The sequence below is a fragment of the Lontra canadensis genome, unplaced genomic scaffold (genome assembly GCF_010015895.1).
Source record: "Lontra canadensis isolate GAN:19392208 unplaced genomic scaffold, GSC_riverotter_1.0 scaffold16, whole genome shotgun sequence".
Lineage (NCBI taxonomy): Eukaryota > Metazoa > Chordata > Mammalia > Carnivora > Mustelidae > Lontra > Lontra canadensis.
The window spans coordinates 20734912-20753948 of record NW_022631010.1 but is presented as its reverse complement, the minus strand read 5'-3'; the positions used below and the strand labels follow the sequence as shown (position 1 = coordinate 20753948).

Genomic DNA, 19037 nt, shown 5'->3' with positions numbered 1-19037 from the left:
AAGTACCAAAGTATTCATGCTTGGCCCCATTAAAGGAAACATCTTTTTGTAAGCCACAAACACACAATGATTCCTGCAAGGGGGCCAATGTTCTGTATGAAATTAGGGTCAATGAGTAAAAACATGTGATTAGAGGGATGGGTACAGCTGTATTACGATCTTCCTTCCTTTAAATTCATCAAATTAGAATTTAACAAATTGATCTCATACTTGTGGTTAAAATAGCACAGGCAGTGGGGGAATACGGTCTCTGGAATATGGAAGGACCATTGCCCATGGAACATAGGTCATCTCTTTTCACATGATTTGACTTAAAGTTATGTCCAAAGGGCAGACTTGCATGGTGACAAGTGGACAGAACCGAGCACAGAACAAGTCCAGCTTCTTTCCCACCTTCTCACTGCCCTTCACTCCCTCTTCCTTCATCTGCTGACGTCCATTCCATACAGTCAAGCTTGCATCTCAAAATTCCCATTACCAGTGATTTTCCTGTGGATTTTCCCAGGACAGACCACTATGAATGCAGCTAAGTGGCATTCCCTTTCCCCAAAAAAGACCCACTGGGAGACTGAGGCTTATGCCAACAGGCTGTTCATGGGCAGCACGGAGGATCTGACAACTAAGAATATTTTTACTTTCCACCTAGGTATGACAGGCATATTTCAGAGATACTGCAGGTTCAATTCCAGACCACGGCGATACAGGGAGCGTCTCAGGAAAGTGAATTGCATGACTATTTTTGGTTTCCCAGTGCATACGGAAGTTATATTTATACTCTACTGTAGTCTATTAAGCATGCAATGGTATTATGCCAAAAGATGTGTGTAACTTAATTAAAAAATACTTCATTGCTTAAAAAGGCTAACCATCATCTGAGCTTTCAGCACGTTGTAATCACCGACAACCATCACAAATATAATAATTAAAAAGTTTGAAATACTGTGAGAATTACCAAAATATGACAGAGACACGAAGCAAGTAAATGTCACTGGGAAAATGGTGCCGACCGACTTGCTCATCATCCAAGCGTTGCCACAAACTTTCAATTTGTTTAAAAAAAAAAATGCAGTATCTCTGAAGTAGAATGAAGTGAAGTATAATAAAATGAGGTGTGTGTACAATATGAGGACGTGTCAGATCCATTCACTGTCCTCCCGCAGTAGAAATCTCCAAGCCCTAATCGATGCGTGGGTAATAACCACAACCTCCCATGCATCACTAATTGAGGCCCTGCACGCGAAACCCCTTGGCACATACTGGGCGTTCAAAATATGGGCATCCATTCATGGGCTGAGCACCTGCTCTGTGTCACTTTCCATACTGTATTCCATGGGCTCTTCCCGGCAAAACTTGCTGTTTGAATTTTTCCACTTCAAAGGGGAGGAAACCAAGGCTTTGAGAGGTTCCGTGACTGGTCCAGGATCCCATAGTCCCCGAGCATCAAAACAGGATTCCTTTCTAGGTCTGTGGAACCCTGGTCTGCCTCCCCACCTCTACCCTCCATGCAGAAGTACTTTTTAATTATAAACCGCGGGCACCCCTTATCTCCTGATTGTCTCAATGACCCCAACGCAGGGTGGTAACTCCAGGCACCTTTTTACTGACTGAGGTGATGGAAGCTTAACTGAGTCCAGCCTGACTCCTCAGACCCCAGTCCTATGCTGCTCCTAGAGCAACTTGTCCCCAGTCCTCCGCATCCTGATCTCTTCCCTTTCTCAGCCCAGTGCCCCTGATCCCAATGGCATGGACACTGGGTAAGCCCTGCAGGCTCCGGGCTGGGAAGCCAGGCTCAGCTCTATGCACAAAGGCCTTGGCAGGGATGGACAAGACAAGACACTGGGCGGGGTTCATGTCTATTTCGTTCAAATTCCACTTCTAAAAAAAGGCTGCTAATCTTTAATTCAGGGATTTTATTGTTCTATTATAGAAATTTCAGCCAAACTAATGGTTTAAACTATATCAAGAACCTCAGAAGTGCCAATATAAAAACCCAGACATGTACTTACTTAACCTTACTCTCCAAGGTGGAATGTGAAATTGTTATGGGCATGAATGGGGCCTGTCCCCATGAATACAGACTGGAGGGGTGGCCATCGGCCTACAGGCCATAGGAGCCCCCAGGTAGGAGGAAGCAATAGGCTGGGTGCCTGTTGCCCGAGTGTGTGATCTGTGGAAGGCACATTCAGTGAACTCAGACATGCCCTCCCCATAGTCCTCAGCCACACGCTCCACTTACACACACAGCCTGTTTTCAGAAGTCTGAGGCCCAGAGGAGATGCTGTGAGCTTCTGGGGAGAGAGACTCTGCCTGGGCCTCATCCTACCCTGAAGCTCCCAGAGTCTACCCCATGCCTGAGCATGTCCTAGTCAGGTCAGAATCGGAGTGCCCAGGGAGAGGCAGTCAGCACCCCAAGGCCTCAGGCCCACAGTCAGCCCTTGGTCAGCCCAGAGGTCCCAGACAGCTCAGGGGTCTGAGAAGGAGGGAGAAAGGGAGTGGGAGAGATGAGCACTCAGCAACCAACCAAGATCTAAAACACAAGATGAGATTCCCTGAAAGGTAAGGCAGGTACGTTCCCACCCAACCCTCACAGAAATGCATTTTATTTATTTTTTTAGAGATGGGGAGCAAGAAGGTGGGGAGAGGCAGAGAGAGAAAGAGAGAGAGAATCGTATGCAGGCTCCGTGCCAGCACGGAGCCTGATGGACGGCCTGATCTCATGTCTCTGAGATCATGACCTGAGCTGAAATTAGGAGTCAGACGTTCAACTGACTGAGCCACGCAGATGCCCCCAGCTGGACATTTTAAAATACAGCTAGGTGAAACTCCATCCTGGTGTTTCTTGGGGTTGGAGATCTCAGAAACAAAACCCAGGAACCCCCAAGATGGAGCCTAAAGTGAACGACCATCTGTGTGACTCACAAGGAATGAATGGATGAAAGCAGAAGAAGTGAGGAACCTACAGCAAGATAGGTCTGGTGTCTTATATTTGCCTGACACCGTCCCTCTGGTTGGTTGGTTGGCTGGTTGGCTGGCTGTCTGTTGGCTGGGCTCACCCACCCAGTTCTCTTCCTCTCGACCAGATTCCCATGGCCAGCTTTCCAGAGCCAGCCAGTGCATGGAGGTGGGTGGCCGCTGGCCGTGGTCTCAGCCCTGATGGCACCCTGGCCTCACCCTGGAGCTTTCAAACCCCTGAAGCCTGATCTTCAGTCCCAGAGACTTGAGTTGTTCTGGGGTGGGGCCTGGATTGAAAGTCTCTCCAGGGGACTCCAGTGAGCTAAGCCAGGCTTCCTCACACTCGAGTGGACCTCATAGGCCCCTGGAGAGCTTGTGAGAACACAGAGGGCTGGGCCCACTTCCCGGTGGCTCTGGCCCAGGAGGTCTCAGGTTGAACCCATGAATGCGCATTTCTGACAAGCTCCCAGAGCTGCTGCTGCTGGTCTGCTGCACTTTGAGAAGAGCCGCCCTAAGGGACCTGAGAGCACTTGCACGAGAGCACAGTGGTGTCCTCCTGGTGATCCCGTGATTTCAGACTCTACACATACATGAGTGAGGGGACACAGCCCAGCCCTGTGGCCAGAGGCAAGAAAGGCTGGGAGGTGCAGGTCCTCACTCGACTGCCAACCAGAGGTAGACCCTAGAGACGCCCCTTCATGCCCCTCAACCTTAGTCCTGGCTTCATCTGTGAAATGGGTTTATCTGTGGCACAAGATCATTCTGGAATGTGTGATTTAAGAAAAAAGTCCCCAGTCACCTCAGGTATGCTGCAGCACCACCAAGGAGGCGGAGGCAGGCAAGAAGAAGCTCCCATGGAGCGGGGGACGGAGCCAGGGCCACAAGGAGGAAGTGGCTGTCACTGCCACTGTCAAAAGGCCATATAGGTACAGCTGAGGGATGCACCGTGGCCAGGAGGGGACGGACCCTTGAGCACAAGGGTCCACAGCATCCCACAGCATCCCCGGCCACCCCTTCCAGTGCCTGTAGCCTCCACACACACAGGGAAGCTCCATGTTCACTGCTCTGCAGGGATCTGGCAAACTGTCCACATATGGTGGGGACCGACCATACTCATCAGCCCCTCATGGGTGCTTCACTCTCTAACCCCAAAGGGAAGCCATTCCAGGTGTAAGAAAGACTCTGGGACAAGGAGTTAGTCCAGACCAGTGGGTTTCAAGCATCTTTATGGGGATGAATATGACCTCTTCTACTTTACACATGTCCCTCACATGTGGACAGACAATGCTGAAGGTTTTTGATCATGTGTCTATGCATGAGAGAGAAAACAGAAAGGGGGTAATACCTGGGTTACAGGGCCCTAGGCCAGGACTGATGTTAAAAAATATTTAATAGACACTAGTTTTAATAAGGCACAGGCACATCTGGGGGAAAGGTCAGGGGAGCAGAAAAAGAGGTGGGGATATCATTCTCACCTTCACCTCTCCTCCAGGCCACCTGAAGTACCAGTCCCAGGACCTAGAGCAGGAGGTGGCAACAAATGTTCCCATACAGGGCCACTGAGTAAATACCTCAGGCTTTGCAGGACCCAAGATCTAGGCTGCAATAGTCAGCTCTGCCTTCCTACAGCAAAGGCAGCCCACAGACAACATGCAGATGGACATGTACGGCTGTGTTCCAATAAAACTTTATTTAGGCGCCTGGGTGGCTCAGTGGGTTAAGCCTCTGCCTTCAGCTCAGGTCATGATCTCAGGGTCCTGGGATCGAGCCCCGCATCGGGCTCTCTGCTCAGCAGGGAGCCTGCTTCCTCCTCTCTGCCTGTTTCTCTGCCTCCTTGTGATCTCTCTCTGTCAAATAAATAAATAAAATCTTTAAAAAAATAAAAAGAAAAAATATATATATAAAAATGGTCACCAGGCCAGATTTGGTCAAGGGCCATAGTTAGCTGGACCCTGACTTGAGGAAAAGTGTTTGGAATCAAGAATCCCTAAGTTTCTGTCCACATTTATGACTATGATTCAATTATTTAACCCAACCAGTCTCAGTCTAGATCTAATTTATCTATCAATAATATAGTCATTCCTGACCTTCAGGTATTTTTGTTCCAGGAGCCAAACATGTTCCAATGACCTAGTGAATGTAAAAATGCTTTGAGAGTCTAAGCTCCTGTGCAAATAGGCCCACGAAAGCACCTAAGAGTAGAGCTTATCACCCTTCCCCTGTGTTTCGGGAAGATTCTATGCACCGTTCATTGGATTAGTCTGCCCAGGCTACTTTTAAAGAATGGGGCTTTTAAGAATGTCTCAGGAAATAAGTCCTAAAGGGATGCTGAAGCTGGAAGAAATAAATAGCATCTGGCCTCTCCTCCCAGAACTAGAAGCTGTGAAACCCTTCATTAGTGTGCAGAAGAAAATCCTGTACTCCTTATTTCATCCTATGTGACTCTAGAGTGGCCCCTGAGGCCAGGAAACAGCATTAGTCAGAAGCTTCCTGGATAATCTCTTGACATGTCTCGTTCACACAGCCATGAGAATGCCGTACTGGGGTCAAATTGCACTCAATAAGCTATCCATCCTTAAAACAATCTTCATAATCCCACCATGTTCTAGGGCGCCTCAGAGTGTTGCAAAGGCCCTAAAAATGACCTCTGTGGGTCTGCCTTCCATTATATTTCGGTAACGAAGGTAACGCAGCTACCATTTAATAAGCACATACTATGAGGTTGCAGCTGTTTACGAAGCTTTCCTTGGCTCGTGATTACCACATCCCTGTGAAGTGGGCATCCTGACTGGCATTTTACAGGCAGTGGAATTGGGGTTAAAAGAATTTAAGACACTCACCTGGTACCACAGAGGTTGAAAGTAATGGAATTGAGATTGAGGATCTCCTCTGAAACCTAAGCTCTTACGTTACTGCCAATGGCTTCATGCATCAAACATGCGTTATTTTTCCTAGGGTTCTTGTATTTACAAAGAAGAGACACAATGTGCAAAGAGGCACAACTGGGACAATTCTTACCTCAACCAAGGTGAGAGGAAGAGTCAAATTGCACCACCTTGACCAAGTGAGAATCAGGAAGGTCAAACCAAGAGCTAAGCCCACCTCAAAAGATGTCAGTCTGGCTTATGATTTTTCTGTAGAGGGTAAAAATACGACTTTACTAATAAGATAGGCCTAAAGGAAAACTGAGAAGTCTTTTTTTTTTTTCAAAAAGAAACAAATTTGGGGGAAGAAATAAGGTAACAAAGACTAGTTAGCTGTTCACCAGATCTCTCTCTTCTTTGAGGGCACTCTGCTAAATCCCAGCCTCCTTGGAAGTGAGGAGTTGTCATGTGACTGAGCCCTGGCCAGTGGTGTGTGAGCAGGAGTGAGGATCTAATCCCTTAAACTCAGCTATGCACAGTCTTCCATGCCTGTGCCTCTGAAAGCAGAGAGAAGCACAACACCCTTGGGAATCAAGTGTAAGCCTGGGAAAGTCTCAAAATGGAAGGCTTCAGAATCCCTGGACCATCTCTTGCAATAGGGACACCCAAAGGCCAGAACCTTCCACGAGAACAAAATCTTTAACTCTGTGTTAAACTCTCACATCTGCAGGACTTATTTGTTACTGCAGCTACCCTTATCCAATCTAATTCAGTAAGGAGTCTGATACAAATTAAAGAGCGGATCACAGTAAGTTCCTAACTTATTGCACTTAAGAGTGTCAACAGCCATTATGTGAATCATTACGAAAATCATAACTGCAGAGAAACACTGCTGAAAGCTCTGTAAGCTAGTACAATAAGGAAAAGATTTTAAGACTTTTAAAAAGAAGCCTTAGTTCTTTTTTTTTTTAAGATTTTTAAAATTTACTTGACAGAGAGGGAGAGAGAGAGCAAGCGCACATGCACAGGCAGGGGGAGCAGGAGAGGGAGAAGCAGGCTTCCCACAGAGCAGGGAGCCTGACATGGGGTTCAATAACCAGGATCTCAGGATCATGACCTGAGCCAAAGGCAGATGCTTTACCAACTGAGCCACTCAGGTGTCCCTAAAAAAACCTTAGTTCTTTCCTGGGTTCAAACCCAGGGATAAAACACAGAGGCAATCTGAGATTTGCTATTCTTAATATTTTGTATATATCCTGTTAAATAAAAAAATATATGTTATATATGCATATTACATGTATATATGCATACATATGTATGTATTTTTTTTCCTTAAGTAAGGGCCACAGCCAGTGTGGAGCCCAATGCTGGGCTTGGACTCGCAACTCTGAGATCAAGACTTGAGCTGAGATCAAGAATCCAACACTTAAACCATTGAGCCACCCAGGCACCCCTAAAATGTATGATTAAAGTTAATTTTACCTGCTTCTTTTTACCTTTTTAATGTAGCTACTAGAAAATTTAAAACTACATCTGTAGCTTGTATTCTAATCCTACAGGACAGTGCTACACCAAATCATGTAGACGTCAGGCTAATTATCCACATGTTTTGAGTATCTATGTATGGAAGTTTGGTGGCAAGGGGCTCTAACCTGTTTCTGACAAGTGCTGTGACCTTAGGAAAGTCATCCATCCCCTCTGGATCATTTTTTTTTTCATGTAAGAGATGAGAGATTTGGGCGTTTCATATTTTGTAGATTGGTCATGCCCAGCCCCATGATTATAGACCAACTGGCCTTTTTTTTTTTTAATTTTTATTTAAATTCCAAGTAATGAACACACCAAGCAATATTAGTTTCAGGTGTACCTATATTGATTCAACACTTGCATACATCACCCAGGGCTCATCACGGCATGTATGCTCCTTCATCCCCATCACCTATACCACTCATCCCCCTACCCACCTCCCCAGACCAGTTGGCCTTGATGTTATGGTTTAAAGTAAAAAAACAGTAGGACTCCAGCACTTAACTTTGTTCATGACCTGCAACCTGAACCAGTCTGTGCTGCTTCCCAATCTGTGGACATACTCATCCCTTGAACTCACCCATATTGCTTCACTTATATGGATCTCTGGCTTCCCTCCTCTACTACAATTCATACTTGGTTCTCAGATCATGTACTTCCTGGACATTCTAGTAGACACCTGATCCAGTAAACACTCCCAGCATGCCCCAAAGGTACCTACAGCATAGGCCCAAGGATCTTAGATCCAACTAAGCCACACAGAGAGAGGGAGATGAGCCCTTTTTCAAAAGAACATCCAGTGATCTCAGAGTGAGACCCATGCCAAAGGCTATCATTTTAAATAGCTCTTTCTTCCAAAGTTTATTTGAAGGAGGCGCTCTGAGGAAAGCTCATTTCCTTAAAACATCAAAGAACTAAAAACCAAAAGATGATAGATTTTTCTGGAGACAGACTTCGAAGTGTATAAATAAAATTCTGCAAAGTGTACAAATAAATACTACAAAGAGTTCATTTCTGCTACAGTTGTCCACCATTCTCAATATTACATTTAGCTAACTTAATTTTCCATGGATAAAATTTATTCAAAGTTAAATTTCACTTAATAGGTCATCTGAGTAAACCGTCTCAAGTGTTATTTGCCAAAAAAACAGTATGTTTCCAGGCTCTAAATGAAATCGGCAGTGTCAGGCTAAGAAAACAACCTTAAAAATTCACAGAGGACTGGAACAATTGCAGAAAAATTGGAGCCCAGAGCTTTGTCTTTTTCATGCAGTTCTGGAGGCACAAAAAATTACCAATTTCCACCAAAACCATGTCTTGGAGGGGCAAGGAAAAATGCCATTTTAAAAAAATCCAAAATACTGCAAAACAACATATCTTTAAAGTGGCAGCTGCCATATGAAGAATGTGTCATCTTTGTATTACCACACCAACCAAAGACAACACTGACATTATACTAAGCACCCTGCATCCTGATCGTCCCCTGGGCGGTTACTCTGGGCACCTAGTTTTCAGAAGAAGGCAAAGAGGGAGATGGGGGATGGGGCAGGGGAGGGGTAGAGGAGAAGAGGAAAGGGGAGAGAGGGTCGAAGGAGGGGGCAAGGTATGACATGGAGTTTTGCAAATGCAAAGAAGTTATTCAGGAAAACGGAGCAGGGCAACTTGGGGTGGATGTCTTCATGAATCTCTCTTCTTGCAATGTTGTGGAACTACTGGATTTGTAAAGTGGAAGAAGTAGAAAGGATAAATTAGTTGCAAGCCTATTTCACAGATGAGGAAATTGACACCTGAAAAGCAAAGCAAGCCCCTATCCTGAACAGATAGTACACCCAGGATGGAGATCATTCCATCTCCAGGCTCTGAATATACTTACTCTAATGGCACCTAAAGCCACGGGTTCCTAGAACACAGTCTGAGAAGCCCAGTGACATGATGAGTAGCAATAGGTGTACCTTATGACAAGAACCAAATTAATTCTTGCCTACAACACTGACACCATTATTCACATGGTCATGGGCCATGCTGACATCCCAAATGCTCAGGTCCCCTAGTAAATAATCACTACTCTGAGCACAGAGGGAAGCCTGATGCATCATCTTTGGAAGTACACTCTTGTTCTGCTGACATCATCACAAAGTGGAAGGGAAGCCAGTCCAGAAACCACATGGCTTCCTTCCGATCCTCTACACTGAAGACTTTTGAGAGCAGACACTACTGCATTCAACCAGTACAAGCAATATTCATTGCCTCCAGGGCCCTCTGACCTCTTAAGGAAACCTGGGCGACTAGGCCTTGGCTCAGTCCAGCTCAGTCCTGCCCTCCCACAGTAAGTTAGAGGTAGAGAATATGAATACTACTGAATTTAAATTCCAAATCTGATGTTATGAGTGCTGTTGCTCTCAACACTTTTGCATAAAATATCTGTTCTATGAAAACTGAGAAGCAGACTTCCAACAGCATTCTGGAAAGAGCACCAAGTCTACTAGGGGTCACCTGTGTCTGTGTTCACATTTTGACCACGTTCTTGTAGAAAGAGAGCATTCCTCAGAGGTGATGTGCTTATTACCATAGCAAGATCCTTCAAGCTTTTATGTACTAGAAAATAGTGCCTGAACCTCTCAGCCCAACTTCCTGATGGGTTAGACCTGGGCCACCTGAGGATGTGGCCTGTTGACAGAACAAGATGAACTGAATGTGCCCATTCCTATGAGGAGGGGTTGGAAAAGGTAGTTCTATGACCCACCTGTAATGGAGGGATGGCTGCCCCCAACAGCCAGCAATTCATGAGGGAGCTCCTACTACAGAACTTCCACACACAGGGCACTAAGCTGGTCATACTTCGTGACTTCATTACCAATTCTCACAGCAGTCATGAAAAGTCAGAATGATTACCTCAATTTCTCACAGAAGGAGAGAGAGGCTCAGAAAGCCTATTTTGCCCAAAGCCCACAGCTTCTAAGCTGGGATTCAAATCCAGGGGAGGGTGATTTCAAAACCCAGGAAGAGATGGGGCTCTCAAATCTACATGTCTACCTTATATCCTTGAGGTGCTTGCAATTAAGCTGGAAAGATGGCAGATGGAAGCTCTAGACCTGCCCATCCAATAGAACTTTGTGTGATGATAGAAATGGTCTATGATCTCCAATATGGTAGCCATGAGCCATACACAGCTATTAGGTGTTTGACATGTATCTAGTGCAGTTGAGAATCTGAATTTTTAATGTATTTAATTTGACTTAATTTGAATTTAAGTCACCACTGAGTGTCCATATTGGACAGCACAGTTAGAGACATTTTGTACCAAAAACATTTAGCAAAAAGAATGGTCACAGCAGCCTGGGATGGTCAAGGCAGGTCTGGTGAAGAACAGAGACTCCAGGCAGGCCCTTGCTGTGTCAGGACTTAAAAAAGACCCCTCCTGTTTCAGGCATGATCACCTTCCTTGTGGTCTTTGGCTCTGAGGTCCGGGCCCCAGAAATCATGCCCAATGCCCATAGCCCCCAAATGAAGACACTGAGAATGTTACTTCTGAGTCTTTATTCTTTCTGGACTAGCTCTAAGCATTATGAGCTCTAGTTCTCCTCCTGCTACTCTCTAGAAGCCCTTCCTCCTCTTTCCCCCTGTGCCTTCCCTGTCAACACCAAAAACCTGGACATCTTTCTTTCTACCAGGGGGCTGAGTCATTTCCTCTCTTAAAATGGTTTTAATGTGCTTTATTCTTCTACACCCATCATTCTGAAAAAGATGTTTCTTGATACAATGAGCAATGCCACTCACAGAGACAGCACCACCTCCCCCAACATACATCTCTCAACAGGGATCAGAAGCCCCTTCCATCACCATTGGCCCTGAGCGTGGTGGCTGACCTCAACCTGAAGCCAGTCACTGTACTGCGAGTGACTCCATTCTTTCCCATACCAAAGGTATACCAAAGGTGCCAACTGGCCTCCTAGTCTAGTCTTTCTAGTATTTCTAGTTTTCTGTATTTCTAGTATTTCTAGTCTTCTGACATCTCGCTCACCACCTGCCTCTTAGTTACCGGAAGACACTGAAAAATATTTGGCTACATGACCAGATTAGCAACCAAGGCTCTTGCTGCATCTTTCTACAAAAGGCTCTGTTGGCTCAGTGCGGCACTCAAACCCATCACATCCATTTTTGCTTCTAGCTCAAGGAGCAGCCATGTGCTTCACTAACCTTCAAGGGTATTCCTTCAGAGCATTTAGTAATAGCCACAGTAACCCCTGAATTCTCCAGCTTGAGGAATATAGATGATGTAGCATTGTGGGTTGTTGTGGGTTTGGGATGGGGGGATTGCTGGTAATTGATTTTTAATTCTTTCCAGTTCTGCCTAGGAATGGACTATTAAAACTCTCAGTATGGTGGTGAAGGACACCTCTATCAAAAAAAAGGCAGATGCACAACTTCACAGAGCACCTTCTGTTTTCAAAGGTCTAAGGTTCTTTGGACTGCAATGAAGACTGTTTATATCTTTGCAGTGTGACACTAAAAATGAGACTGGCCTTTGGATGTGGGATCAACACATGGTTGAGCTCCTGACCCCTCAGAAGGGGCACGCATAAGGCCCAAGTTCCCACCATCCATGGAAGGGAGGTCCCAGAGAGCCAAACAACCCAAGTCAGGATTGGCAAAGTAGAGCACAGGCCTAATACCTCTCAATGCCTGTTCTGTATGGTCTGTGAGCTAAGAATGGTTTTTAAATGTGTAAAGGATTATAAAAGGATATTTTAAAAAAAATAGAAACTATAGCCATAGCATATGGGCGGCAATGGCTAAAATATTTCCTGTCTGGCCATTTGTGAGACAAACTTGCTGACCCCTGGTTGAAACTAGCAAGGCTCTCAACCATCCAGAGGGTGCTTGCCTTTTCTGAGATTTGGTGGGCTGGGTTCTGATGATTCCAAGTCCCCTTCATTCCCTTTATGTTTGCTTTCCTTTCAAGATCAATATATTGGAGATAAAATGTTCCATAGCCTTCTGAGGAAAGACACAACAGATATCAAATATGATCACTGGTAAATGAATATTCACTTCTCTCAAAAAGACCAACAACACAGTTAAGGATATGGTTCCACCCCCTGTTTCTTTACTGTGACAGAAACAAGGCTCCTGCTTAAAAACCACCCAGAGAGGATTCCAGGGATCAAAGCAAAGATGACCTGAGAACATCCTCACCCATCCTGCTCCCAACTCAGTTTCCCACTTGAGAGCACCAGCCCCCACATTCAATATCAGCACAGAATCATGAGGGTCTCTGACTTTGACTTACCTCTCACCCACACCCTAGAAAAAGAATGCAGAGGTAGAATCACACCCAGAATGTCCCCTTTCAGTTTCTTAGACACCTGCCCTAAATGTCCCTAAGATCTCTCTGGGTTAGAACTCAAAGGGAAAAGATGGCGTCCAGCTCTTCCTTAGTCATAACCAGAGAAAATGGCAGCCACTGCCCACAACAGCAGCTGTAACTGTTACCTGGTTCAGTGCAGTTCTTGCTGCTCCGGAGTCCTGTATCTTCTGAAGTCAGAGTGTCATTCACCTGCATTAACTTCCTCCCCACCGTCCACTGTCGGTCTTCCCCTAGGAGGTCCATGAAGTCGAGGTCTAGAGAGACAAAGAGCATAACCACACATCACTAACAGCTCGGTTTTGGCCTTTCCCAATGCTGAATGTCCAGGACCTCCATCAACCACCATTTGCTCAGTGGTGAGCCTATTCCTCCCACCTTGGGTCTTATCATTATGCTCCATTCACACAGCTGCTGACTGCCTGCTGGCTTCCTTGGGCTGCTGGATCCTGCTGGGCCTGACAGAGGCCGCCCTCAGCCACTGACTGGGAGGGACTGGTGTATTACTACCTCACCTACTCCAGTGGGATGACTTTGAGACGCGTATTCTAAACTGAATTATGGAATCTTCTCCACTGGGATTATGCTCCAGTTGTCTACAGCGTAATGCTCCTGATAAAACATAATATATATATTTTTAAAGATTTTATTTATTTATTTGACAGAGAGAGATCACAAGTAGACAGAGAAGCAGGCAGAGAGAGAGAGAGAGAGAGGGAAGCAGGCTCCCTGCTGAGCAGAGAGCCCGATGTGGGACTCGATCCCAGGACCCTGAGATCATGACCTGAGCCGAAGGCAGCGGCTTAACCCACTGAGCCACCCAGGCACCCTAAAACATAATATATTAATTGCTGTCCTTCTCTGCCTTAATTCCTCACTCCCAGTAACACACTGATATATGTTTTAACAACCAACACTCTCTGGAGGGGGTTGGGCAGGGGGAGTCCTGGTTTGGAGCCACTGGCCTATTTCCATAGTGTAAATATTCTCATCATGGCAAAGTTCAACATGACCCACGTTGACCTCACCGACATGGATTTTGGAAGAGATGGGTACAATTAGGTCCATGAAGTCAGTGTGACTGTTTTGAGCCCACCAGCATCTACTCCTCCCAAATAACCTCTCACAACTGAACATTTTCTCAGGAACTGCTTCTGGAGGATTCCCCAAGCTAGGACACCACTTCAATATCCCCAGAGTCTGGGCCAGTAAACGCTGCATATCAAGACTTCCACAAACAAGAGATGAAAGCACAAATGTGAAAACACTGAACCACTGAATGCAATATAGGAGGAGCAGGTTAACAGTGGTGACGTCTCCAGCTGAGAGGACTGTAGGGACTGACGTGCCAGGAGAAAGAACAAAGATGAAGGGCACATCAGAGGGGAGAAAGGAGCACGTAACCATAAAGGACTTGTTGACTTTGAAGTGTTGCGGAGCACGGAAAGGGTGGTAAGCTGCCTGTGAGCACAGGGGATGGAGATACCTTAGGGGAGGGAGCTAACAGACAGCATCAAGAAGGTCATAAGCAAATAGGGAAAAGTATGAGACATGATGCATGGGGTCTTCTGGGAGGGGAGTAAAGAGAAGAGAAGAGGTCATGGGGAACTCAATATTCCGTCAGAGAATGGATCATGAAAGGAAAGGAAAGAGGACAGGTAATAGCATAAGGCAAGGTCAGCAGAAAGGGAATTTCAGGAGTGGCCAACAGTCTTGACCTACAGACAAGTCAAGTAAGACAAAGGCTAAGAAATAACAGAGCTGGACCTCAGAGAGCCACTGGGTGGTGGAAACAGCAAGCAAAGATGGTCTTCCTAGTGGCTTAGCACTAAAGAAAGATGTGGCATGAAGCAAGGGACACCCTTGAGTGTCCAGAAGTGTGGTGGGCAGAAAATGGATCTAAGTACAAGATAAAGGTCTAATTCATGGGCCAAGTGACCTTTACAGAAGGCCAGAGGGAGCACTCCATCCAGCCACATCAGTGTGATGTTCTGAAGAGCTAAAGGTCATCATACCCATTCCTCTATTTCCATGGTAATTTTAGTTTCCCAGATGATTCCACCTTCATTGTTGAATTTGAACCTCATGACTCTGGTTGGGAAAGCAAGAGGGAGCAGGGATGTTGTCCACTTTGTCCACTATTGTCTCTCTAACACCGAATCACTCCTGGCTCAGAGGATGTGCTCAGTAAGTATGGGTTGAAAAAACTATTCCCATTTTGGTGATGGACAAAGTAAGACTTGCAGAAGTTTCTAGAAATCAGAGTGCTTATAGACATCTCACCTAAGCCACAGGACACATGTAAGGGCAGCAGCTCATGCACCGAGGTCTTTCTCAGTCAAATGGAATCTGCTCTCAGATATAAAATCATCAAGGTATTTCATTATAACTTACACATATTAGCCAGAACAGCTATTTTAGACATCTCTCTCTCTCTCTCTTTCTCTCCCTCTCTCTCTCTCTCTCTCTCACACACACACACACACACACAAATGTAGAATGTGGAGCCTAACGAGAATTAACAATCAGTTTAGATTCTGAAATGCAAAAGCCCACGTGGTGGCCACAGACATCAGTGTAGTCGTAACTAACAGAACAGTGCCAGAGATAATTCAAGGTGAAAGCAAGGCATTGGCGTCATCTGTTTAACCTCCACAGTTAATTCTTAGGATTAAGAACGGTGACAAGCAGAGAAAATAACCTCAAAAGCTCATGAAGAAACAATAAGGTCAGTGGCCTGAAAATCCAACAAGCAGCCCTGAAATGTGAATTTAGCACCTTATTGTCACAAACGATCTGCAAGTGTGCAGAAAGACAGCACATTTGTCTCAGGCTGGATTTCCACAGCGGCCCTGGAAATGAGGATCTGAACACGGGTTTTTCCTACGGGGGTGGGGGTGACCCCAGGAAGTACCTGTAAGGGAACAGGACCATGGGGTGGGGAAGGGGAGACAGCCAACAGATGATACACTTCAAGCTAGTCACCAGAATGAGTCAACTAGAGCTTGGCTTCCCTGGAAAGCTCTGGGGGTCGGAGTAGACAGGTAGCTCAGATACTCAGGGGTGAGCAAGCTTACATACGTATCTACCTATTCCTGGTCTGCCATTGGTTGAAAGCTATTTCCAGGGGGCATGAATTCCCTGGCACCTTGAACTTGGTACATGGGAGTCCAAGGTGGGCTCTAGTGCCCAGGCAAAGGCCTTAGACAATGAAATGCAGATGCTAAGACTTAAACAGTACCAGTGAGCACTGAAGAGGCAAGAATGAAGGGATATGGGCAGGGCACCGATTGCATTTCCCAGCCTGCATAAGATCCAAAGGCAGAGGTGTCCTCCAGATCAACAGACTGGCCACTCTGCTGTTCTCACAATCGGGGTCAGAGAAAAGTGCTTTGTGGTACCACAATCCGAATGCTTAGGGAGACTCCAAAGATTTGCAGAGAAGCAAGTGTCCCTTCCAATGACTTCCAAAGTTCTTTCTCAGGCCAAGTTTCCATGGTTCTGTAATTCTGAAAGAAAAGCTGATACCAATTAAGAGATGTAAAAATAAAGCCAGCTATTGTAGCAGAAAATTAGAGGATTTTTTTTTTACATAATGATTCAATATCTTCAGGCATTAGAGACTATTAAGGCAGCACCTCTGGATTCCAAAACCTACAAATTTTTATCTCAACAAAAATATAGTTGACCACTAACCACTGAACTACTAATGCGGAGACCAGAGTCTGAGAAAATCAGAGTGATGACAGCAAGTACTGCATTCACTTCCTTCCCTGCTGAGAACCAAGTGTAACACTATTATACCCCATTCCATTTGTTCTCACAAAATCCGGGTGAGGTAGGCAGGGGAGCTGGGTCAACCTACCTCTGAAGTAAAAAAGTCAGGGTAGAAGAGATTTGCCTAAAATCAGAGCCAATCCATAGCCAGCCACCCCAACTACCATTTAATAGCTACTATGGCTTCCATTTACTGAGTGTCTATTATGTGCGAAGAACTTTCCATTCCATCCATGTTTCATTTTACAGCAGTCTTATTTTGAACCATTAGCCCCATTTGCAAATAAGCAAACCAAAGTGTGAAGAAGTTCAAAGACTCACCCAAGGTCACACAGCAAGCAATGAGGGGCAGAATGGGGATCCGAACCCAGGCCTGGTGACCCAAGGGCCACATTCATGGTAGATCCCTGGGGAGGATGCAGTCCATCTGGCTGCATTATTCAGGTACAGTGAGGCAGATCAGCAACGCAGCCTGAACCTTTTAATAGGTTAGGGGTGAACACAGGCTCCCTAAACCTACTTCCAGGAAGTTCGTTTCCTCGGAAACCATCAGGAACAGTGGTGAGGCATACGCCACATAAAGCCGTCACAAACAGAAAAGAAAATGGTTCCAAAAACCCCAGTGAATGCATGGCACTCCACTTAGTAAGATGGTCCCATGGGTCATGACTTGGAGGGCTCTTTGGGGGCGGGAGGTCGAGGGGGGGCCGTGGGGAAGGCAGAGGGGACTGGAAGAGGCACCCACTTGGGTCTCTCCCCGCTCTCCCTTCATGCATCTCCGGCTTCCTTGGACTTCTCTGCCCCAGCAGACGCCGATCCACAGAGCTGCACTTGAGCAATGTCAACAAAAACATTTGGCGCCTGTCCACCGCATTCTTGGCTCCTCATCTGCCAGGCCCTGGAAGTCGCATGTTGGCCTAATTAGTCCGGAGGGAGGGGGTGCATGAGGAGGGAGGCAGGAGGCTCCCAGGTCCTGTGTCACCGGTGGAGGCAGCGTGGATGACTGCAGGCTCTGAGAAGGAGGGATGGGGTGGGCCACGGGGAGCGTGCGGGGTGCCTGCTGAAAGGGGAAGACATTCTCAAGCCGAGACTCAAGCCGCATGCACTGAGGAAGGGAAGAAGTAGAGGCTGGATGCCAAGTTTCCATTACAGAGCTGTGTGCTCACCCTCTCCTGCTCTTACCACCCCCTTCGGCCTTTCTCTCTCTCTCTCTCACTTGCTTGCTTGCTCTCTTTCTTCCCCCCACCCCTTTTTACTCCCTGGGACTGAGGGTTAGAGAACCCAAAGTTTTCTGACACCAAGAATGGATTTATTTGGGTACCCTAGATCTCAGCCTTCTGAAAATGAACACGCTTTCTCCCGCACGTATACTTGTCTCACAGGGTTTCCGTCCTTCCCAAATACTAGCCCCAGGCCCCTCAGGGAGGCAGGGCTGTCCACTCTCTGAGTAGGTGACTCCCACAGACACACAGGCAGGCACAGACAAGCAGGCGTGCTGCTGCACCACGACTGGCAACACCACGACAGGCCTGCGTGCCCCTTGCGGTACGCACCACACCACCCCATGCTCTCCCGCAGCGTTTCCACTGCCTCACTGCTGCTGCTGGGGTTAAGCGGCCAGGCTGGGACTCTAGCCCAGATCTGTCTCCAAAACCCAGGTATGTGTGTCTCACCTCATCCCAGAGCTCCAGGAGCCCGGGGGACATGGCCTCGAGGGCTCACTTTGAGAAGCCATGCTAACTCTCCCCTCCCTGAAGACTAGAATCCTGCATTTCTTCTTGAACACTGGATAGAGAGAGCCACCACTCTGAAATGCTCCGAAGATCAGGACAACAGCTCCCCATTTGCAGATGAGGAAACCGAGTCCAGAATGCCTAACGCAACACTGAAGGAATAATGTCCCGAAAACCGAGTTAACAGAGAACAGGAGATGGAGCCAACAGCCACAGTGACTGGCTCTGGCTCTCTAGGCTGGCTCAGCGCTCCTTACCGTGGCTATAAATACCCCACCCCGTGGTTTACACAGCTGTCTCCACTCTCTGCGCCCCGGGTCTTCACCCTGGGGTTGGAGGTCAGGTTTGTATAGGCCCACAGCCAGCAGACCGCCTTCTGCAGACTTGGTGAGCAGGGGCGAGGTCTGCCGGCCCCCAGCGGCACCCTCCACATGGCCCCCTTCCTGACCCCACTCCTAGAGTCTCTCCAGGGTGAGCCCAGTGGTTCTCACTCTCCCGGGGTGAAGAAGGAGCAATGGGGGCGCCAGCTTCCTGCACGTGGATTTTCACATGGAATTTCCAGCTGAAAGAAGAGAGTGTGTCTCTCTGCACTGTTCTTGGTCCTTGGAAAGGAACACAAACCGTGGAGAGGCTGCAAGCTCTCCAAAACCACCAGGAGAGGAAAAAGCCAGAGGCTGAGCGGGCTGTGTGCTGGTTCTTCTCCATTGCCTCAACGCTTCCAGAAAGACAGAGAAGGGTAGATCCAGAGGCCTCGGTGTGGTGGGAAGGCCACACACTCTGTTTAAACTTCTCTCTCTAGCTACTTCTACACACTGTCGG

The 19037-nt window shown here is 46.9% G+C and overlaps 1 protein-coding gene across 1 annotated transcript in view; it reads right to left on the bottom strand.

Annotated features, from left to right (window-relative positions):
- SLC24A3 (solute carrier family 24 member 3) overlaps positions 1-19037 on the bottom strand; it is a 484555-nt gene that overhangs the window by 412129 nt on the left and 53389 nt on the right. The window contains exon 2 of the mRNA XM_032859275.1: positions 12837-12965. Coding sequence (XP_032715166.1) covers positions 12837-12965 — 129 coding nt within the window. The remainder of the gene's footprint in view (positions 1-12836; positions 12966-19037) is intronic.